Consider the following 24043-nt stretch of genomic DNA (forward strand, 5'->3'; position numbering starts at 1 on the left):
CTGACCTCTTTGCATGCCCTGACCTGAAGGGCAGTTTACCAAGCCCTGAGGCAGCTCCCAATACAGAGCAACCACAGGAGACCTATCTCTCTAATGCTGGCGGAAGCGGGGGGGGGGGGGGGGGGGGGGGGGGGGGGGGGGCGGCGGCATGAAGGCCACAGAGACCAAGTGACCATTTTTCTCAAGCCCTGGGGAGATTTCAGGAGAGAACAGAGGGAGAGAGCACCCATGCAACAGCAGAAGGAGTTAAGTAGCAAACCAAGAATTTCAGGAAGCACAGGAGCTGGATACCCGGAAAGGGATGTGGTCGGGAGTTCTCCCTGGGAAGGAAGTTCTCGTCCTTTTCACCTTTTCAGAGAAGTGTCACTGGCTTAGACTGGGAAGGAAAACAGGTCAATTAGGGAAGGGCCTAACATTTGAGGAATGCTTAACAGATGCCAAGCTGAAATTCAGCACTTGCTAGAAGACCCTCATTGCCCATGAGGGTGGGGCCCGCCTCTCCGTTTTACAGACCAGGACCCTGAGAATGGGAGATTATCTCTGCCAAGTACACAGCTACCAAAAGCCAGAGTCAGGCTTTGAACTCAAAACTTGTCTGGTTCCAGGCTCTGTGCGCTGTCCCCAGCGCTGCTCTTTTGATGGAAGAATGGCGACAAAAAGCCTTTGTCAAAATTCAATCAAGTTAGGCCAAAGGACAATTAAAAATATTCAGAATTTGGGCTCCTGGGTGGCTCATTCTGTTCAGCAGCTGCCTTCGGCTCAGGTCATGATCTCAGGGTCCTGGGATCAAGCCCCAAGTTGGGCTTCCTGCTCAGCGGGAAGGCTGCTTCTCCCTCTCCCTCTGCTGCCCGCTCCCCCACCCCCTCGCCGCTTGTGCTCTCCCGCTCACACTCTCTCTCAAATAAAATAATAAAAAAATCTTTAAAGAAAAAAATATTCAGAATTCATACAACATAGTGAACAGTGGGCCTGGGTAAGTGGGTACTATTGTCCAATAAATCAAAACGTCCCACCTGTAATTCCTTAAACTAGGAACTTTTCCCAGCTGCATATTTCCATAAGTGGGTGAAGTGATTCTAATGGCATACTGAACACTGATTAGATACTGGATAACACTGTTAACTAAGAATCAATGATTTTGCAAGTTCTTATTTTTTTTAAGTAGGCTCTATGCCCAGTGTGGAGCCCAATGCAGGTCTTGAACCCTCGACCCTGAGATCAGGACCTCAGCTGAGATCAAGAGTCAGATGCCTAACTGACTGAGCCACCCAGGTAACCCTCAAGTTCTTATATTTTTTTAAAAAAAGAGACAGGGACGCCTGGGTAGCTCAGTTGGTTAAGTGTCTGCCTTCGGTTCAGGTCATGATCCCAGAGTCCTGGGATCGAGCCTGCATCCTCGCATCGGGCTCCTTGCTCAGCGGAGAGCCTGCTTCTCCCTCTGCCTGCCACTCCCCCCCACCCCTGCTGTGCTCTCTCTCTCTCTGACAAATAAATAAATAAAATCTTTTTTTTTTTAAGAGAGAGACAAACAATTACAGATAAAATAAGGTGTCCAGGATTTGCTTCAAAATAATTAGAGCGTGAAGAAAAAATAAACACCGATTGGATATGAGTTGGTATTTTTAAAGCTAGGTGATAGGTACATGGGAGATTTATTACATTATCTTTTATACCTTTTTGTTTACATTTTTTTCCATAATTAAAACTGTTTTGTTTTAAGCAGGGCTCAAACCCAGGACCCTTAGATCAAGACCTGAGCCGAGACTAAGAGTCGGACGCTGAAGCAACCGGGCCACCCAGGTGCCCCTAAAATTGTTTTTCAAATTATTCCAGCTTAGACAGTTTTAAAGTCATAGCAGGTTCCAAATTAGTGGATCTAACTAATGAGGTTTTCCAGTTGGTGTTGTATCAGCAAGAATGTAAGCCTTGGTGATGAGCCCACTGGGGACTGGAAGGGGGCAGGGGCCTGGGGTCCAGGGTTGAGAAGAGCAGATGCACAAATGATAGCCTTCAGAATGGGGCCTCCCTGCAGGGCAGAATGCACAGGAGGTACAAGGACTCCAGCTCTACTGGAAAAAGGCTGAAACCTGCCCCAGGGAGTGCTCTATTCCTCTTTCCACCCCCACAGCCCCAGGGGAAGGGACCTCATTCCCCCCCTCCCCCCAGAAGGAGGAGTTCCTTTAAACCAGGGTGGGGTAAACCAGCGGAAGGTGGGGGGAGTGGGAAGGAAGCAGCAACAGGTTTTGGAAATCTTGTCAAGCTTGGGGCCCCCGATCAAGAGTCAAACCTGGACTTTCATCTCAGCAGAGAACCAGGATTAAACTGGGATTTCCAGATTAGATGCTGCACCTCCAGCCCTCCCCCAAGCTGTGATTTTCTGACAAGCAGGCTGTGTGGCCTTGGATAAGTCCAACCTTCAACTCTCTGGACCTCAGTTTCTCACGTGTGGGAAACAAGGACCAGGATTGGTCTGTTTTACAAGGTCTAGTGTTCCCAGACCGGGATCAACCCTGTCTACCTATAGGAAAAGGCTTTCTTTCTTTCTTTCTTTCTTTCTTTTTTAAAGATTTTATTTATTTGACAGCAAGAGAGGGCACACAAGCAGGCAGGGAGAGTGGGAGAGGGAGAAGCAGGCTGCCCGGGGAGCAGGGAGCCTGATGTGGGACTCGATTCCAGGACCCTGGGATCATGACCTGAGCCGAAGGCAGACGCTTAACAACTGAGCCACCCATGTGTCCCAGGAAAAGTCTTTCTTAATCTGAGGAATTTTCTATGGACTAAAGATCTTAAATAAGTGGTTCTTTTTTTTTTTTTTTTTTAAGATTTTATTTATTGGACAGAAAGAGCGCACAAGCAGGGGGAGCAGCAGGCAGAGGGAGAGGGAGAAGCAGGCTCCCCACAGAGCAGGGAGCTGATGCAGGGCTTGATCCCAGAATCCTGGGATCATGACCTGAGCCGAAGGCAGACACTTAACCTACTGAGCCACCCAAACATCCCTTAAATAAGTGGTTCTTAACAGACCCCCGACACACACATCTTTGTCGATACTCCGTTCCCATTAGGAATGTGATAAAAACTACAAACACTCTGCACCAGAAAAGCGCCAACATTCTGCACACACTTTCAAGATCTCAGGAGTTTATGAAGACTTTGGAATCCACCCGTAAGTCCAAATTTAAGACATCCTCCCACACATCTACACATTGATGCCCCAGTCCTGGCTCAAGCCTACGGGCAGCTCCTCGAAAAGCTGGTAAGAAACTAACCCAAGGCGATGAGAACACAAGCCTGGCTGGGGACCAGCTGGAGCAGTTACCTGCATGTCGGACGAGAGTGAGCCACAAAGGTTGCAAACCTGCAGGCGCACCCTGCTTGCATTCATTCTCATCCACAAACTCACTACCATGACTTGCCCCAAGGTTTCTGTGGTCCAGCTGCTGCAGTCCTTCATTCCACAGATTTTCTTGGCACCTACTAAGCACTGGGCCCCTGCTGTCCACCCCACAGTAGCCACCAGTCACATGTGGCTTTTGAGCCACTAAATTGTGGCTACTGCAACTGACGAACAGAATGCTCGTTTTAGAGGTATTTATGTAATTTAACTTTTCCTCTGTAAAATTTGTGAAATCTAAATGCTGATCGGGGGGCGCCTGCTTGGCTCGGTCGGTTGAGCATCCCACTCTACATTTCAGCTCAGGTCATGGTCTCAGGGTCTTGGGATCGAGCCCCGCCTCGGGATCCATGCTCTGTGAGGAGTCTGCTTGGGATTCTCTCTCCCTCTCCCTCTGCAACTCCCTCCCCAGCTCCTGCACTCTCACTTCTCTCTATCAAATAAATAAATAAAATCTTCATAAATTATAAAATGCTGATTGAATGTTTCCAATGCAAACTTAGCATCTGAACTGGAATAGGCTCTAAGTAGAAAATACTACACACCAGATTCCTTATGACTTTGTACCCCCCTCCCCCAAAAATAAAACCTCATTATTACATTGATTCCATGTTCAATTAATAATACTTTGAATTTCTAAATTAATTTTCAAATTAATCTTTTACATTATTTTCCCTCTTTTCTGACATAGCTATTAGGAAATTTTTAAAAAGAATCTAAGCAAAAAAAAAAAAATTTACTTACATATGTGGCTGTCAATGCATTTCTACTGGATAAGGCTGGGCACTGTGCTACAGTGCAGAGCATAAGGTGATGGCGACAGGCATGCCTCCTGCTCTCAAGGAGCTGACAGTCCAGTAGGGGATCCCATTTGGTTGGGGATGGGAGAAGGGAATGGACAAGGTTAACTGGGGAGTGGGGCGGGGGGGGGGCCTGTCCACTGCATCCCTGGCTGATCCTGTTGACTCTTCAACAAGAGAGTCCCGGACCGCTGACGCTGGAGTAGAAGCACCCTCCCGAAGCTGGCTCTCCTCCCAGTTTTTTCCAGCTGGAAATCACACATCAAACGCCCTAAAGTGCCAACCCCTGCCTTTTCCGTAAGATCACCACTGACCCAGTCCTTCTTCCCCACCCTGCCTCCTTACCCCTCTAGGGTGCAGAGGTGAAGAAAGTAATTGTCCAGGAAAGCCTCCGAAGGGGGCGGGCCTGGCACGCTCCAGGCACGGCGGTAGCTGAGAAAGGGGGCGGGGCTGAAGGGGGGGGGAGGAGCTGGCCCAATGCCCAGGGCTCCGTGCCAGGCTGATCCAGAGGCAGGGCAGCCAGACAGGCGGGCTGTCGGGTGGGCTGATGGGCAGGGTAGGGGCTGGAAAGGAAAACATGAACCTACTGAAAGGTACAGGACTAGGCAGAGCAGACACCACCGCCCAGGTGAATGCCTGGGTGGAGGAGGGGCAACTGGAAGGCAGGGGACACCACTGCGATGTTATCTGTGGTCCCGTGAACATGGTCTTTCAAATGTATGTAGCACCCCTGCACTGTCCCACGTGTGTTCGGACTCCTGTGCTAATGCTGGGGACAAGGAGAAAGGAAAATCAAATCTCCAGGAGAGATTCTGGGATGAACCATACCCCCCCACACACACACCTTTGGAAGGCTCTGTATCATGTTTAATATGCTTCCAGCCTACCTAGAGGCAGAAAAGCAGGTGGGGGGCGGGGAGGGGTCGCTAGGCTGCTCACATGACTAAGGATGCACGCATGCGCACACCCACACAAACGTGAACCCAGCACCAGCAAGTTCCAGTCGAAGGAAATCAGATTCATACATTGAGGCGGGAGAGGGGTAAGCCCCTCGAGTCTGAGAGCCCCTCGAGCCTCAACAGTCACCATCGACTGACGCCTGGAGAAACCAGGGCTCAGAAAAAAGGAAATGAGCCTTTGGTGACGCTAAGGTAGAACCGGAACTCAGCTCTCCTCCCAGGCTGGTTTATGCTCATCTCCACCAAACCTTGCTGCTTTCTCTCTGACAAGAAGTGTTAACACAGCAGAAGCTTGTATAGCCCCGATGTCAGCAGCAGGAAAAATGCCCATATTCTGTATGGCTAAGTGCATGCCAACTGGCTTTTACTGCATGCGGCTCTAATTTGGGCACAGGGTTTAACTCACACAAGAGCTAACTATACTATAATACGGCTGGATGCCTGTCAGAGAAATGTTAGCAGTGTAAAAGGATAGTCACCAAAAATTCGTGCAAGATTTCGTGTATGTTTAGGGACAGGCAAGGAAGCAAAGGTGAGACGTGGAGTGGGGAAGGCGCTAACCGGTGTTAGCAAGCAAACCTCATGGATGAATACTTCACTCAATTCACTCATCTCGGAAATAAATGGTTTGACAAGACAGCCCACGTTTTTTTTTTCTTGCCCATCTGGGCAGCACCAGAGAGGAAGCCAAAACAGAAGCTCTGAGACAGTGGAGTTCTTTCCAGACAAATCTCAAGTCGGCCTGGGCCAACTGCCTCTCCCCCTCTCCACCTTGCGTTCTGCCTCGGAATTGTGCTCTTTCACCTGAGTGGTTCCTAAGAGTGGGAGCTGGCCACGTGAGCTCTGCAGGGTGAAGTGGGAGGAAGGAGAAATCTGGGTATGGGGACGTGGGGAGAAGCCTTCAGCATAAACCTAACTTGTGGGGACAAATGATAAAGAGGTGACCCAACGTGAGCAGCGCAGCCTTCCTGGTGGAGGCAGCGATGGTGTGGGATCAGAAATGAACCGCTGCAGACATCATTCGCCATCCTTCTCAGGCTAGCAGTGAGAAGCACTTCCAGCATCTTCACCGGGGGGTGGGGTGGGGAAGCTAATACACTCTGAGAGGAAAAGGCAGAAGGGGGGCTAGAAAGACTATTCCTGCCCCAACGTCACCAGAGATGTTGGCTGAACGCTCACCCCCCAGTGGAGAGGTCAGCATTTCTCCAGAAAGCTTACGAGCCAAAGGGTCTGGCCCTCCGTGGAAAGCATCATGGGGGCAAGCCTCGGAACTAGAGAAAGGCTGAGTCTCTCCCTCAGGAGGGAACGGCAAGCTTGGAGAGCCCAGTTCAAGACAGGACTTGGCGGTGAAGCTCTCAGAAGAAAGGGTAAGGAAACGAGACCAGCCTCAAGAGAAATCAGTCTTCAACAACTCAATTCCCCACCGAGAAAACGACCCTATGGGACTTAGCGTAATTCTTGGACTCGGCAGTGTTTCCTGTGAAAGGACGCGAATGTCTCCCACTCAACATTAAAAATAATAACCGATCTTCCCATTAGTGGAAAGGAGTGCTCGTTGTGTCCCTCCGGCATGAGGTTAACCAGCTCAAGGCACGGCTCCCCTCCAGCTGCCCGCAAAGACCTGTTGGTAGTCAGAAACTTCAGGAGGCTGGTGTCTGTCTCTTCCTAGTGGGGTGGGGAGTTATCACAACAACTCTCCTCGGACACGGACACCCATCCCGACTTCGGCCCTGCCTTGAGGCAGGCGCAGATGCCCTTTTGGTATTTGGTAGGTCCTTCTTCCCAGCCCAGGGATGGCGTCCAGGAGTTGCAGCAGCACCTTCCAAGATGGTGCCGCAAGCAAGGTCTCAGACATGCCAGGAGACCCAGGGTGGCGGGCAGGGCCTTCCGCCGCGGAGGGCCGCCAAAGCGGGGGCAGGCAGGGCAACGGAGGAGAAAGAGGTGCCTGGGAAGGGCGGCAGCAGCTGAGGGTGGGGGAGGGCTGGCAGCAGCTGGGGGGAGGAGGGGAGCCCTCATGAACGGGCAATTGAGAAGGCCTGAGCAGCTGAGCGGCCGCGCTGGCGTCGCCGGGCCTGCGCCCCACGCGGGCGGCCCCTTCCCCCAGCCCCTCACCTCGCCCAGGGAAAGCTGAGCGCGCGGCCTCCCACCCCAGCCGCTGGGTGGGCCGCGTCGGCAGGGCTCCGGGAGGGGGGCAGGCGATGCCCCCCGGGTCCCCGCCCCCCTTCTCTGCCGCAGGCTCGGCAGTCTAGAATGTTCTGCCGCCAGAACCCCCTCGGTACCCCGACTCATTCGGGGCCGGTCCCGCCCGGCCCAGGGAGCCCTGGGCTCCCCGGCGGGGCCCAGGAGGGGGAGGGGACAAGCGCCCCCGGGCTGCCGGGTGGGGGTGGGGACAGGACTTTGCCCTTTGTCTCTCTCTCCAGAGCCACCGGCCGAAACCCGACCCCGTGAGCGAGCCAGGCAGCCAGCGAGGGGCAGGCTCCCCCTCCGGGGTCCTTTAGTAAATCCAGACCCGACCTCCCTGTGGTCAGGGCTGTGACTGAGGTGGTCCTGTGGGGGAGGGGGCTTCCCGCCTGCAAACAGGCCTGCAAGCATTTAAGTGGGAACCGGCTGGGGGTAGGGGGCCGGGAGAGGGCTGGAAGTGGGGCCGCAGAAGCTGGAGGGGAGAAAATGGCCCGGGAGGCGGCATTCCTTAGAGACCTCGGCCGGGCTGCGGGGAGGAGGCAGGACCAGGCCAGGGAGGCCTCCCACTGCGAAGGCAGGAACTGAGGCCCGGCAGTGGGCTGGGCTGGGCTGGGGGCACGGGACGCAAGGGCCTTCCGGGCCTGAAGAAAAAAGACCCTGTTCCCGGGACGTCCTGGGAGCCTCCTCAGAAAAGCTACAATCCAAGAGCCATCTTCCGCACCCCCATGCAGAGTAGGGCATTTGTCTGGGGGTGAGAAGGACCTTCTTTGTCCTCTTGGGGTGTCATCAGTTAATGATAATCATTAATAACTCACATTTGCACGGACTTTATAGAGTTTACAAAGTCCTTCTTTACACCCGCACCTCCTATGAACCTAGAACCGCGACAAGAGATTGATTTGAGCCTCTGAACCGCCAAAGAATGAGAATATTTTTTATTTCCATTCTGCAGTTAAAAAAAAAAAAAAAAAAAAAAAACCCGGCTCAGAGAGGTTAAGTGACTAACCCAAGGTGACACTAGCCAGCAAGCGTGGCTACACCATGAAGCCAGCCTGTTCCTCCTGCTTCTCAGGAAAAAGAAGATGCCTAGGTTCTTGCTCCTCAAAAGCATACATAAGCTATGAATTATGGTTCTGTAGGCTTTGCAACAAAGGTGAATTCTTTGTCCCTTCCTGCTAAGAGGGGGAGGGGGTGGGTGGGAGAAGCATCTCAATCCCTGCCCCTCCCCCCAGCCTCCCATGTTCCCTGGGGTTGAACCCAAACAAAGAGGGGGGGGGGATACCAGCCAAAGGCTCCAGCCCTGGTGCCTATCAGAATGCCAAAGGATGAATGGAGGCCCTTAAAACTCAAAATACCTAGCTCATTTCCTGGGGTTTCTGGAGATGGGGATGTTGAAGATGAGGAAATGAGGCCCAGGAAAAGATAGGGACCCCGGATCCCACAGTTTACCCATCTGGAGAGATAGCAAGCTGAGGCTGATACCTGAACTTTAACCCCATCCAAGTCCTTCTCCACTTTGCTCAGCTCCCTCTCTGTGGGTCTTTTTCTATCTAAAAACAGAATCCCCATTTCCCATCTTAGCTGTCCAGACAAGAGAATTTTCTGGGTTTTTTTTAACCACTGAAGATTGCCTGAAAATCCCAACAGTGAGAGGAAAATAAAATGCAAAGCAGGTATAAAACACCTGGGGAAGAAGGAGGCTCAGAACAGGGTGAAATTCATGTTAGGCACGTTTTTTATTTGCTAAACTTATTTATGCACTCCCCCCAGAAAAGCTCAAGATAAGATTCAATTTCCTCGAACTTTAGAGGATCACCTGTTCCCACCTTCTAAGAGAGCTCAGCCTTAGAGGTGGAAAGGCTTGGGTTTGAATCCCAGCACTACCACCTATTCAAGGTGCTGACCCTGGCTAAGTTACTTTACCCGCTCAGAGCTTCAGCTTCTTCTGTAGAAGGAAATCACTTGCACAGGGCTCTTTATGAGGATTCAGGGATGTGACAAGATACTCAATAAATGCTCATCTTTTGACCTGAGTCACCTCGAACAGAGCTCTGGAGCCAAGAAGATGCTCTATAAGGGAAATAAACAGGGATATCTGCCCTACCTGCCTGAGGGCCTCACTACAATGCCACCCCTCTCTTCTAGATGAACTGTCTTCCCGTCAACATCTCCCTGTCAATCCATCATGCTCTCCTTAATCCACTCCTATTTTGTCTGCCTGTCCTCCAAAACACAGCTTAGCTCCCTCAAAGCCTCCCTCCTCTATTTGAGTCCCTGAGGTTGTGTGCCTCCCATTTTAATACATAGTCTCTTGGCCTCTGCCGTCCCACAGCTCTTCCTAGCTCTAAAGTGAAAATGCTGGAGGGCAGAGATTTTTATCTTGCACCTCTCTTGTGCAGCTCCCTCTCTCAACCCTTGTCTCTCTCCCCCACTCTGAAAAAAACCCAATAGTGCTAAATAAAAACCCAACAAATAATTAGTGTTAATGCAAGAGAGAGGTCAGGCAAAGACTCCTGTATTTATGGAAGGATGAAGAGGTGACCACCATGTAGGAAGGAAAAAGAAAAACTGGCAATGGTTTGAATACCACTAGAGGCGGGGTGGGTGGGGGAGTTCGTTTACCGGGTACAGTTTCGGTCCTGAAAGATGAAGAGTTCTAGAGATGAATGCAGGTGTTGGCTTCATGACAGCGTGAATGTTCTCCATAACCCAGCTGCACGCTTAATGCTCACAATAGTAAATGCCATGTTATGTATGCCTCACCACGTAAAATTATTTAGATATTTAAGAGGTATTTAATTAACTGAAATTATTTTAAAATACTTAAAATTATTTTTAACTTAGGGGCGCCTGGCTGGCTCAGTCGGTAGAACACACAGCTCGACCTTGGGGGTTGTTACATCAGAGCCCCAGGTTGGGTAAAGAAATTACTTAAAAATAAAATCTTATAAATTAATAAGTAAGTAGATAGATAAATAATTTTTAACTTAAAAAATTTAAAAACATTTTTTTTATTTAAAATTCTCTTAAAACACCAAGGAGCAAGTTAAAAATCTAAAAGCTCCTGGAGGAAAATGAACTGAGAAGTTGTATTTCCTTCCATCTCTAATACTAGTCTTTCATTTGTCATTCATTGTATTTCTAATACCTGGCAGAGGCGTGGCACGCAGTAGAAGACTCTGAATACATAAAAACGAGTGGATGAACATACGCGGGCGTGAGTGAACCCACTGTAAGAGGTACCAAACTTCCCAGCAAAATGCTAGCGATCACACCAAGCCGTACCATCTTTTTAAATATTTTCTTACGTGGAATTTGGTTGTAAATATGTCATTTTAAAAATCTCTCCTCCCCCCTGCAAAAATGGCTAATGTTTGAGTGGCAAAGCCCCCCCCCCCCCCCCAACCCAAGCTAAAGTTGCTGACCAGGGGATGTTTTGAAGAGAGCAAAGGAACCTGAGCCTAGACAGGCTCCATTCTTCCTCTAGTTAGAAGTTTAAATTTAGCAAACTACTCATTCAAGATAGTCAGTGAGGGACAAGCATAGGAAAGTGAAAGAAAGATTATCTCAGAGAGACATAGGATGTTTGTGAAGATCGTCGTATTCCCCCTGCCTGCCTCCAGCTTATTCTGGTTGGGTATCACTCTACCCTATTCTAAAAAGCCAGCAGCAGCAGCTTTGAATCAAATGGTGATAACCATAGGCAGGAAAACCCTCTAGATCAAATTAACTACAGTGAGCTAGATTTTCCCTTCTTTTCAACAAAAAGTTGCTGGTGTGGACACTCGACATAAGGAATCAAGAGAATATCTTCGGAATCCCGCTGTTTCCCCCCAAGCCAACATCCTCTGTCTAGTCGCTACCCAGAGCACACTGGCTGCAGGCACCAACAGCCTGGTCTGCGAAGGATCATCTCTACTCTTTAATTTCGGGGTCTGTCTCCAAATCCTGCCAAAACCAACTGCTCTATTACAATCGGACTTCTCCTCCCGAGAAACTCAGAGACCTGGAGGAGGAAGTAGAATAAATATTTCTGGCCCTGAACAGACATCCTCACCAAGTTTACTCCACCCGACAGCCCCCACTTTAGTTCCTGCCTCCCCTCATTTTGTCCTCTTCAGCTTCAGAATACCTCATGGGAAGTTGAGGAGCCCCAAGCAATCCCAGATGGCACTCCAGAGAAGAGGCAACACACATCATTCCACATAAACTAATTGTAAAACCCTTTATAGTAACTGATTAAAGTCACAAGCCTGTTAAATGGCCAAAAGCCACATCCGGATTGGAAGCCCTTCCTCTCCCCACCCCACTGAGAAGGTTCAATCCTCAGTCCCTAGACTGAGATTTCGAAAGGGGCAATAGGTCTGTGCGAGTGGGTGTTGTGTGCACCCTTTCAGCAGGGAGGCCCAAAGAGAGGAAGTGGGTGGCAAGATGGGCTCTCTTTCCAGCCCATGGGGCCAGGGCAAGTGAAGCCACTGGGGCTGTGCCCTCTATAAGGGGAACAATGTATGCGGTCACTTCCTGGGCATCCAGGGATCCCCAACTCCTGAAAGGCTACTTTGTTAGCTGACCAAGAGCTGAACATCAAGGCAAACATGCCCATCTCCCACCAGGTGGGAGAAGCTGCTCTCTGCTCTCATTTCTTCCTTCCTCTGACCCCCAAGGACTCAAAGTCCCCTTCAGCCTGAATCTTTGTAACACTTACCTCATTGCCAGAATTAAGGCGGTTCTTCTCTCACCAATGTCCCTGCCCTACATGCACCTTTGACGGTAGCCCCCAAGTATGAAATTTCATCTGGCCTGGGTTCATGGCACCAACAACAGAATATATGGCCCACTCCCCTAAGGAATAATCAGCAGTAGCATTCTCCACCATCTCTTCAAGTCTCTTGTCTGACAGGATGGGGTCCATAATGCAGGGGGTCTGGGAGGATTGCCCTGGTGACCTTCATCTCCCTCTCCCAAAAGGTGGCTTTTCTTTTCAGCATGCAGGTTATCAAAGCACCCTACACCTAAGTCCCCTTCAATATGCCTATCCATCACTGTTCCATATAAAATACATGCCAAAGTCACAGAAGGATAAACACCCTACCTACTGCCTTAGATTATGCCCCAAGCTGCCACAGTCCAAAGACAGGAGGCAGAGAGGTCCGTATCTAAAACAAACAATAGCAATAATAATAGTTAATGTGTAATAACACCAGTTCAGTTACAGAAATCGAGGCTTAAGAAGATTAACTTCTGCAGTTTCAGTCACTGCCTGGCTCCAAAGCTCTTGTTTTTAAACACTGAGCTCTCCTGAGAGACCTTTCCTCCACAGTCCTAAAGAGGATAGAAGGAGGCACCTAGGGTAGGTCAGGAGACCCTGACCCCATAGAGCGTCCTCTCTCCTTGAGCCTGAGGAATTCAGAATGATTCCTGTCCACCCAACTCCTGCTGCCAAAGAACTCAGACCCCACAAACAACCTTTACATGGAACAACTTCTTCCTGAATCCTGATTTCTCCTCTTGGAGATTCTAACTACATCCAATCAACTAAACTATCCAATCAAATTTCACTCAGACTTAACATTTTCCATTTCAAGTGGTCAAAACATCTGGATGAAGGACTAATTTTTCAACTGAAACTAACTCAACATGAATGAAAATTGAAGTTTTCCTCACCCTTTTCCTACAGAAATATGTAGAGGGCTGACTAGAACCCATCGAACAGACACGGTGTGGGAAAGAGGTCCTCCATTTCTGCCGTCTCCTCTCAAAGAGGGATGTCTGCAACACCCCTTCCCTAAACTATAAGCAGAATTCACACCCATCCATCCTGACTGGTCCCTTATGTGCCTCTAGCCACCAAAATGCCACTTGTCTAATAATCACACTTGTCTGTAGGGGTCCTGCAAACACCTTGACATAGCAGTCAAAAATTCTTATCATCCAGCTATTTGCTCTGTATTTCATTCAAAAGCAGTTGTACTAATGGTTCACCATGCTCTGTGCTCTCTGCCACACAACCAGAACATCAAATCCTGGAAGACTGGACTTCTGCAATAGGACTGCATTTCGGGGGCGGGGGGGGGGGGGGGGCGCGGGCGGGGGGTTCTGTATACAGCCACATTTCAGTGTTTTGCAATCAGGTTTCCTCCAACTGCATGAAAATGATGAGGCCCAGACCCACTTTTCTCCTGTGATTTGCCCATAATCCACATACATTGTATTTCAGTGGTCTGTGTTTAGGGTAAAAGCTTGTTGGAGCCTGTTGTGCCTTCGTTTTCCAACTATTTACTGCAAACCTACTAGCTGCAAACAGGCCTTACAAAGCTGGCTCAGCCTGTTCCATACTAGGATGACCCCTCCCACTCACTAAAAAAGGACAGAGCCCCCTCTGAACACAATCTGAGGGGACACCCAAGCTCTTCTACTGGAATGGAGTTTGCAAACTGGGGGCTGAGCCTCTTCCTGCTGGCAGTGCCCCCCTCGGGATGGTATGTTATCACAGACGCTCCCCCGGTTGGATCTTTCGCTAGCCAAATCAAATTTTTATCAGTAACCAAAAGAGCATGTACTGTCTTGAGTGCATGTTTTTTGAGACCTTTTCTTGCTTTTGTTTTGACAGGCATTTTAAAAAGTGTGGGCGAGGAGAGGAAATGTGCTCAGCACAGGTGGAAATGGTGTGCAAATCTGGCGGTTCACATGGAGTCAAACACTGGCTGGGACCCTAAGACGCGTCTTGCAAGCCCAGTCAGTGGCCCACCGGAGGACCTGCTGTTCTCTCTTTCACCACACGAATAAAACCCACCCTAGAACCTCTGGTTACTATTCCCCCGCTTTGTTATTGTTTCAGTCTGCCTCTGGGACATGGAGACTGGCCATTTTCTAAAGATTACTGGACCCTGTTAACTCTTCCAGCTCTATGCCCCGTTGCCAAGGGGCCTCAGCTCCGGGGAGAGGGCCACCACTATGTGCACCTCCATTTTCTCTCCACCTCCCGTCCTCTTTCCTCCTTACCCCTTCCTCTCTCCCCACCCTCCTCACCCAGCCCTCTTCACTCCGCCTTGGCCTTTAGCTTTTGCCTTCGAATGGAAAGGTCTGCAGGCAGCCGGGGCGGGAATGGGAAGGTCTGCAGGCAGCCGGGGCGCTGCAAAGGGGCTGCGCCCGCAGCCGGGGACCGCTGCACGTGGGCGAGGTCGGGGATCTGGGGCTCTCGGGAGCCGGGTGAGGCTGTCGGCCGGCGCGCCGCGGCCGGGGTCTCGGGGACCCCGGGAAAGGCAGCCCTGCGGGGAGCCCCGGGCCCGCGGGGGCGCGGGCAGGGACTGCGGGGCCGCCGGGGGCCGCAGCGGGCCGGGCAGGGTCAGGGCAGCGGGGCGGGCGCGGGCTCTCCAGGAAGCGCCTCCAGCGCCGCCGCGACTTTCTCTGCTTTTTGAAAAAGAGGAAGGGAAGGCAGGCAACTCCGACAGCCGAAGGAGCCCTGCCCTACGCCCAGTCTCCCACCCGTCTTCCAAAGCTGCTGTCTGCGACCCCCTCTCCCGTGGGTCGCTGTGCGCCTCCAGCCGCTTCTCTTTAAAAGGGAAGCGGGAACTCCACCCAACCCCCATCTCTCTCTCTCTCTCTCTCTCTCTCTCTCTTTTTTCCCCGTCTGGAATTTCCAACCCAGGACTAACTCGTCTGATTTCTCCAGTCTCCCCTGCTGCTTTTTTTCTTCCTCTTTTCTCTCCCTAACACTCCCATCCCAAATTCTAAGCTGCACTTTCTGGAAGGCATTAGCCACATTTTAAGAACCTTTAAAGAGGATGGGGAGCGAACAAGACGGAATTCAAATCCTAACAGCTGACAAAATGTCTGTTCTTCCAACGTCTTTGGTTCACACATTTATTCTAATGACACCACCACCACCACTACCACCACCAAAAACCAACAGAGATATAACCAATGTCCACCTTCAACAAAAAGATCCCCAAATTTCACACACCACTTGCTGGTCTCCCCCCTTTTCACTCAACTAAACCAGATCTGAAATTTTTAAAAATAATTTAAAATTGTATACTCACTAGTCTATCTCAATAGTATCTTTGTCAACTGGCTGTTACACATTAAAGTTTAGAATAAACCCTTAAAAAATAAGCCTTAAAAGTACCCAAACACATAAAAAAAGATTCAAATGACCTATATTAAGGTAATTTAAAAAGATTAGAAGCTCAGAACCCTCGAATCAAGATTCTTCCAATGGCTAATGTCACGTATTTCATCTCTAAAACATAATTATAATAATGTTTTGCTCCTTTTCCACCAAAAGCTGTGCCATTAAAACTTTACATTTGGAACAGTTAACTATACTTTGAATAAATTAGTGATGGGAATTACAATTCTTCCCCTTCTTTCCCCCAAGGTTCTCCATCTGAGAAAGCATTAGAGTAAAATTTCATCCTTCTACTCTCGGTCAGAAAATAAAGGGTTCTAGAACCTACCACTCTTCCAATGGACAAATACCACTATCCTTTAGGAAAGCATCTTGAAATACTGTGCACTAAATGACAACAGATTCTCTAGCAGTGAAGAAAACATAATTTATGAATTTGTAAGATCTACTTTCTAGGTGGAAACTAAAATGTTGAGTGAATTGATTTCCACTTTCCCTCCAAACAGTGCAGAAAAATGTTAAGAATCAACCATTTTAAAATTTATTTAAAGGCAAAAAAACTAACCTATTATTACTAAGAAAACCTTTTACCGAAAGTATCATAAACTGTTTCTACTTTAATCTTAACTGGGTGAATACAGGTCAGATGTATCTTTCAACTACAACCACATAAGTAAAAGTGCCTGAAAATCCTCCCACTCTAGTACTTTTTACTCCTTTGTTGTTTTTTTAAGACATTCCCTTGCTTCTTAACCCCCTTACTATAATTCATTTTCAGCCCCTCAGAACAATTTTCATTAAAGACAAGTCCATTTCTGAAGGCAAAATCTTTTTGCTTGTTTTGAAAACGTTTAGTGATCCAATTACTTCAGAGCAAATCACTTAAAATTAAAAATACTATTTTTGCCACTTACAAGACATCCCTTCACATAGATTTTCCAAAACTGCCAACTTTAGGAAATTAAACTGTAAGATCTGAATAAAGTTTAAGCACTTTCTGAGAGTTCTCACACTTCTATGGCTCTGACACCAATTTCTTTTTTTTTTTTTAATACTTGGAAAATCAAGGTAAAGTGTTTAGCCCACCTCATTTTAAGTCAGCTTAGAGAAAAGAACAACCATTAACCTGCCTAAGAAAATCAGTCTTTTAAGTCGAACACATTTCATGCAGAGAAATGCAGTACAACTCTTGCATTTTTTTCTTAACAGCAACACCTTTTATTTTGATGACAGCAGTTGACAGTAGGTATGCTATCTTTAGGTCACATGCCTCTAGAAAAAGGCACACACAGTGGCAAATGAAACACAAGCTTAATTCCTTTAAAAAGCAAGTCAAGTCTCAAAATAAACAAGTCTAAAATGGGACCCCCCCCTTACCTTCACTACTCTTATGTCTCTCAAAATAAAACACATGTACAAACCTCTTCCACAACTGTTTTAAAAATGCTTTAGGCTTTTCTCCTTTGTCCTAATATTTGACAGTGAATATATACAAATTCTCAACAAAAAGCCAAAACTGTTAGCCAAAATTCCAACGCTAAGAGAGGGTTTGGGAAGGTGGAAGAAATTTAGTATCATCCATTTTAAAATTTCAAATTAATGTTTTCACTTTAAATGCATGGTGCTCAGTCTCTTGGGTTCTTAAAAAGGTACAAATAGTATATCTATCAAATAGATACAAAGTTAGAACAAAATTAATATTTCAAAAATCAGAGGATGCTAAGATAACTGCTGTAATATTACTTTTTTGTTTGATTCCCCCCTCTAAGAAACAAAAAACAACCAAACAAAAACCAGGAACACTTAGGTTGTTAGATTTTTATGAATCTCTTAGAAATGTTTAAAGTCGTAACTCAGGGCTCCTGGGTGGCTCAGTTGGTTAGGCGACTGCCTTCGGCTCAGGTCATGATCCTGGAGTCCCGGGATCGAGTCCCGCATCGGGCTCCCTGCTTGACGGGGAGCCTGCTTCTCCCTCTGACCCTCCCCCCTCTCATGTGCTCTCTCTCATTCTCTCTCTCAAATAAATAAATAAAATCTTTAAAAAAAAAAAAAAAAAAAAAAAAAAAATAAAGTCGTAACTCATTTGGAACTGAGTGCATCAGGAAGTTACTTATTTTCTATTTTTTTAAACAGTGGAAACAAGAGTATATACATACAAAATACATATGCACAGTCCATTCATTTTGCTTAAAATGTATTAGTCATATTTAATTAACTAGTTCCTGTTCTGTACATCCATGAGATTGAAAAAGCCAGTAACAGACCAACTGAATAGTTTTCAGACAGACTAAAAACACATACCACAAAATGCTTCCTTCAAAGAACACAAAATGATAGAGCAAACTTACTTCATAAAAACAAACTCTTTTTTTAAACTCTAAAACTTCAAAAATTGATTCATTCTAGAAAAATGAAGTGCCTTCTCAACCACCCCACAAACACACACACACACACACACACACAAACTGACTCCGTGTTTGTGCTCAAAAAATTATTTCAGGGAAGGGGAGAACACACAAAAGATGGAATCTAATATGGATGTGGAAAGGAAGATTTTGTACCCACTCTTCTCACAAACCCCACCCCTTCCCAACTCAAAAGCGCCCTAAGTAATGCATTTTGGAGGGAACAAGAAGGAGCCTAAAAATGGCTTGAAAGCAAGCAGATGGCTTAGGGGGAAAAGATCCATAAATACAGAGCACCATGGAAATTAAAATATAAATGTTTTGGGTCCCAACTCATCACATTTTGCTATTTCTCTTGCTTTCACTTCATTTCCTTTAAAATTTAAACCATCCATAAGAGCAAAAGGAAAAAAAATCCCATGTATGTCAGAATTCCAATTATTCTGGACATTTCTCATCAACATGTTTCAAACACTCAGCTTTCAGTTCAAATATCCACAATCTTCTCAACAAATCTACTGTTGTCAGTTATCTTTCTCTCAGGCCCATCTCCAGGAAATGTTTCAAAATAATAAATAAGACTTTTTTTTCTTCCTTCTGATTTTATTGCCTCTTTACTCCTAACTCTAATTGCCTTTCCAATAAGAGTATTTGAAGCGCTTGAGGTTAAATCACAGGCTCTATAAACATAGTTACAAGCCATATTGATCATCTATAGATACAATAGTTCTAAGTTACTTAAAATATCTTAAGCTAAACCCACTGAACAGATTTTTATCTCACTTAAACTTTACAGTTAAACTTCACAGGCTCAAAAAAACAAAACAAAACAAAAAAACTATACAGAGCCACCCACCTCCACCTTCCCACCCAGAAAAGGCCAGGATTATTCCAAATGCAGCAAGTTTCCAGTTGAAATGAGGGGGAGAACACACCTAGGGAGGGGAGGGGGTAACAAGAGGATCAAAGATTTCCTGGGGGCTGCAACACGAGGGAAAATTCTGCACTGTCAACATGTTTAAATGAGAAAGCAGACAGACTCTGCCCCTATACTTTGCAGCCCAGGGTTCAATGAAAGATCTGAAATCCACCATGAATCAGATTTGGGGATAACATGATAGAGGTAACCCCACTTTGCTTAAATGAGAATAGAAAGGTATTGGGACATACACACACACTATCACTCTCTCTCTCTCTCTCTCTCACTATTCATCCAGGGAGTTCTAGACCCTCCAAAGAGCCCCAGCTCACAGCCTGAACACAAAGCTCTCACCCCAGATGGTCCCCTTGTAACAATGGACTGAAGGAGTGGGGGTGGGGGGGCTCGGAAAGGATAGCACAGCCAAAGCATATTCTTTGCAAAATCCAGTTGGGATGGGAGGATGTGTGATGTGAGGGACTAGGGGTAGGTGTCTGAAAAAAAAAACGCCCTTGCCTGTTGCAGAAATATATATAAAGCACAAGCAAAAGGGAATTCTTTTGGGGACAGGAACTCATTCCACTTCCCCTTGGATGTCGAAGGGGAGCCCCCCGAATCCACTTAAGAATTATGGGATGGGTGGGGAGAAAAGGAGGCCTGCTAGAAGTTGCAGAATGTCCAGGAGTTGTAACTCTTCAAATATTTTTAGCTTCCTCACAAAAATGGCCCCCCACACACCTTGAACAAATCCACAAGGTTTCTCTCCTATTGATTTTTTCCCTTTTACTTCTCCAAATACCATCTCTCAGCCCACCCCAGCCCCGGCTTATTTTTTACAAGCTGTAAACCACCCATTACAAGATCTTAGCCAATCTTCCCTCCCTGCCCCCAACATCCGGAGTGGGGGGTGGGAAGGCCCGTAATGGGTTTCTTCCACTGGAGACACTATGGACCCCTTAACACAGCCTCTAAGCGCCCCCAGGTTGCCTCCCTTCTCAAAGAGCCCTTTCCTACCTTTGTTTTTTGGGGACTGAGTGTTCAATCTCTAGGCGTTTTCCTTGCAATTCGACTTTCCCTAAAGATTTAAAAAAAAAAAAAAAAAAAGGCAATATAAGAGCTGCAACAGGGGTGTGGGGTGGGAAAAGGACCAAGAGGATAATTCAGGAGTTACTGGGATCTGAGATCTGCCTAGGAATCCAGGCAGTGGGTTCCGTGGCCAGACGCGAAACGGTCGCTCTGGGAATGGTGGAATCTATAAATTCGTTATTGTGTTTTGTTAATTTTCGGTTTGTTGTTATCTGAGGCCAGTTGGGTAGTGGATCGCTCTGGGAGCCCGATCTGGGAATGGGGCGACCAGGGCGTTTGTGTGGGCGGGCTGCCTACTCGGCTCCCAGAGCTGGGGAGCTGGGGCCGGGAGAGAAAGGGCTCCCCGTTGGTCCCAAAGTGTGTTGCGGGGGAGGGGTGCAGAATGAAACTTTAGTTTTCGGTCGAGCCGCGGGGCAGGGCTCCCGGCGGCGGGGCGCTCACCTGTCGGGGCCGGGGGCGAGCAGAGGCCCTGGGGGAGCGGAGCGGGGCCCCGCGGGCAGGGTCCCCCGCGGCCGCGGCGCGCGCCTCTCGGCCCAGCCTGGGCGTCTCGGGAAGCAGCATGGCGACCCGGCGCCGCCGCCGCCGCCGCGCCACCCCGCTCACGCCCCACTTTCAAATCAAAATGGCTCAAGCCCAGGCCCTGGGCGGGAGGCGGGACCCCCTTCCTCTCCGGCCCTGCCCGAAGGCTGCCGTCCCCACTGGGCACCCGGGAGATCGGGGACGGAGCGGGGACCTCTTCCCCGCCTGGAAAGGCCTAGGGTGGAGGAAAGGGAGCTGGGGGTGTTCGCGCTGGGGGGCTGGGGGGAGGGGGTCCAGCCTCGAATAGGGAGGGGCGGGCATGGAAATAAGGCCCAGACGGGAGCCGCCTGAGTGGGGACCCCCCCACACACTACCAATGGGGCCCCCGCCCCGTCGGCGGGGGGTAGGGGCGGCCTTACTAAAGCCTCCAGCTTCTGCTCTGGGGCTGGGAGGAAGGGGTGAGGGGGTCCAGGATATTTCCGCGCGAGGGGCGAGAGCGGGGATGGAGGGGGCGTCGAAGGAGGTGGGCGGAGGGTCGATGCCGAGGCCAAGCCCCGCAGGCCGGAGCGAGAGGGGAGTTGGCGGGCAAGGAGAGAAGAGGAGCAGGTCTCCGTTGTTGGGGGATTTCGTTGTGGCTTTTCCGGGGAGGTGGGTGCACTCTTACCGGAGAAAGTTTCGATGGCTTTCATCGCCCAGTGCTCGTCGGGGCAGTCCACGAAGGCATAGCCGGACTTGACCAAGAACTGGCCGCTGTAGGAGATCTTGTGCTCCGCAAACACTTTCTCCAAGTCCGCGGGGGTCACGCTCTCGTTGAGGTTGCCGATGTACAGCTTGTTCATGGTGGCGGTCTCCGGGCGGGACGCGGTCCCTGGCAAGGCCGAGCGGGCGGGCGCGGGCGGCGAGCCTCCTAGGCCGAGAGGCGGGAGGCCGGCGGCAGCAGCCGCAAACTTTCTTTGCACCCCACCCCTGAAGTTGTCCGGAGCCCGCGGCGGGGAGGGCGGCCTGAGGGCGCGCAGAGGTCGCGGGAGAGTTAGGGGAGGCCAGGGAGAAGTGCCCGCGGCGCGCTGGGAGGCGGACGACGCGGCGCTGCTCCTTCCCTTCTGTCCGAAACCCCTCCGAGCGGGCTGGTGTGTCACGTTTCTCCGCGGCCGCCCTGGCGCCGCCTCTAAATAAAATCGACTTGAAAAAAAATGGAGCGGAAAAAAAAAAAAAAGGCGAAGCCACGTGGTGAAAGCCCCCACCCACCCTGCTCGGGAAGACCCCCGAAGCCTCTGGGCCCATCGGCCCTCCAGCCCGGCCCAGCCCACCAATCTCCAGCCTGGGGGTGGGGGGCATTCAACTCACCCCCCGGGGGAAACAGGGCGGTGGGGGCTGCGTTCCCGAAGCTCTACTTGCCCCCTCCCCTTTGGCAAGAATCTGGCCCCAAGGGAGGCGCCCCGCCCCCACCCATCCCCCTACCCCGGCCCCGGCTGGGGGAGGGTGGTCGGGCCCAGAATCTCCCACCTCTTTATGGGTAAAACGTACGGTTATTTTTTATTCGTGCGGTGTCTGGGGGGAGAGTTTGCCCACCCTACCCCGGTTAACTGCTAGCGACTGACAGGCGGGGGACGGCCGAGATAGACAAAGAGAAGCTGAGGACTCTGGGGTCTTCAGGCGGGGGTCGCGCGAGCCGGTGATTTTAAAAGAAAGGCGCTTTTCCCCTAGATATTTAAGTGAGGGGTCTCGGCCTTCCCGACCGCAGCCCTAGGAGACTCCTCCGCCTCCGGGCAATCCAGGACCCAGGGACCCTGCGAGCGCGGGACCGAGAAGCTAGGAACACGGGGGACCGCGGCTGGGAACGAGGGATCCGCAGGAAATCATGTTTCGGGATTCCCACGGGAGAAGGGTGGCTCGCACCCGGCTTCCGCCGCCGAACGAGACGGTCTCGGGGTCTAGGGGGGAACGCGCGGCTCCGGCCCAAGCTGACCCCAGGAGAGAGGGAGGGGTGGAGAGGAGGAAGAGGAGTGGTAGCGTGAGCCGACCCGAGCGAACCGAAGGGGGAGGTCTCAGGGAGGGAGTGACCGGGTGGAGATCCGAACGCTCCCCTCCTCCCTCCCTGACGCGGGGGCAGACAGGTGGAGTCCCCTCCGTCCGCCCCACCCAGGCCGGCGACCGCAGCTTTCCCAGCGCTGGGTTCGGGTCTCGGAACTTTGTTTGGGGTGCAGCGTTCGGATCCGGGCGGGAAGGCGGGAGAGGGGCCGGGGGCGGGGGGCCGAGGGCTGAAGCCCCGCCCACGTCCCCAGGTCAGACCCGCGGGGGGAGGGGGTAATTTCCGCTCGGCGCTCGGGGAAGCGAGGGGCGGGAGCTGCGAGGAGGGGGCGGCGGCCCCTCCCCCCTCCCGTTCCTGGGGAGGGGGAAGCGGATCCGCCCTGGTCCCTTTCCTCGCCTTTGACCAACTCGCTCCGGATCCTCCGGCCCCGGGAGCCCGAGGGACGGACCCGACTGGGCAAGGGGCGACACGTGGGCGGTCGCACCCCGTCTCGGCGGTGGGGGAGGGGGCGGTTCGCCGCGCGTTTCGGAGTCCTGGATAGGCGGCGGAGAGCGGGACGCGCGGTCCACGCGCAACCGGGATCCCGGGCCGAGTGGCGGGCGAGGGCAACGAGTTCCTAGCGGAGGGGGCTGGGACGGCGCCGGGGGCTGGGGGGTGGCGGAGAGCGCAGCCCGGGTACCCCGGAGCCCCCCTGGCCCGGGGACCGGGGAAAGAGGGGGTGGACCCCCAGTAATGCCAGACTCTCCCTGAACTGGGCGGAAGCTCGGGTTTTGCTCGGCGTTCTGCGGGTGGGAGAAACAATTTTGTCGGGGGCACGCGTGCTGCGAGGGCAGGTGAGGAAGGGGGTCACTCTCCCTTTCCCCGTCCCCGACCCCATTGTCTCAGTCGCCTGCGGCCCGGGCCGACTCCGCAACACGTGTTGGCTGCACTGATAGGAATGCCTTGGATTTTTTTTTTTCTTGTTATTATTTTTTATTTGCAGTCAGTGAACTGACTCCCGACTTGGGCGCCCCGCTCTTCTGCCAGACGATTTTATACCGTTCAAAAAGTCGGGAGTTAAAAGACCACACGCCGCACCTTTGTCCCCCTCCTGGTTTTCCCCGCGCGCTGCAAAGAAATGGGGCTTGGGCGTGGGGGGAGGGCTTCCAACTCGGTTTCTCCATCTCCACCACCTTCAAAACCCACTCTCCAAATCCGCGTTTTGTTCTAGCCAGCCACGTGTTTGTCGGATTTGGGGGTTTGTGATTTTTTTCTTTGCATGGGGCGACAGAAAATACTATGAGCTGTTAGTTGCTGAGTAGAAAAAGAATGTTTTCTAGGCAAGAAGGTGGGCGACGTCTGTATCCTACCCCCCCACACCTCCGGCCCTCCCCCCTCCCCCACCGTTTCTGACTCTTAATATTTAGTCAGCTCTTTGACCATAATTTTCACACAAACCAACGAGCTGGAAACGGAGTCTGCCACATAGTAGGCATTCAATAAACATTTTTTAAATGAAAAAACCAGCTAATACAAACTGCAGGGCAAAGAGAATTCAGAGAAAAATTGAGAGTCCAGGGGGGGAAAAAAAAAAAAATCTTGCCAGAATGTGTGTCTGTTGCCCGGGGACTTTCTTGGTGATGT

At 50.4% G+C, this 24043-nt stretch overlaps 1 protein-coding gene across 2 annotated transcripts in view; it reads right to left on the reverse strand.

The window, feature by feature from the left end:
- Nucleotides 1-21230, reverse strand: part of IGF2BP1 (insulin like growth factor 2 mRNA binding protein 1) — a 38802-nt gene extending 17572 nt beyond the window's left edge. For both annotated transcript variants that reach the window (XM_021704248.1, XM_021704247.1), the window contains exons 1-2: nt 21056-21230; nt 19801-19861 (exon numbers count right to left, since the gene is read on the reverse strand). In XM_021704248.1, the coding sequence (XP_021559923.1) occupies nt 19801-19861; nt 21056-21230 (236 nt within the window). The remainder of the gene's footprint in view (nt 1-19800; nt 19862-21055) is intronic.
- Between the last annotated feature and the right edge of the window lie 2813 nt (nt 21231-24043).

This window comes from Neomonachus schauinslandi, chromosome 15 (genome assembly GCF_002201575.2).
Source record: "Neomonachus schauinslandi chromosome 15, ASM220157v2, whole genome shotgun sequence".
NCBI lineage: Eukaryota > Metazoa > Chordata > Mammalia > Carnivora > Phocidae > Neomonachus > Neomonachus schauinslandi.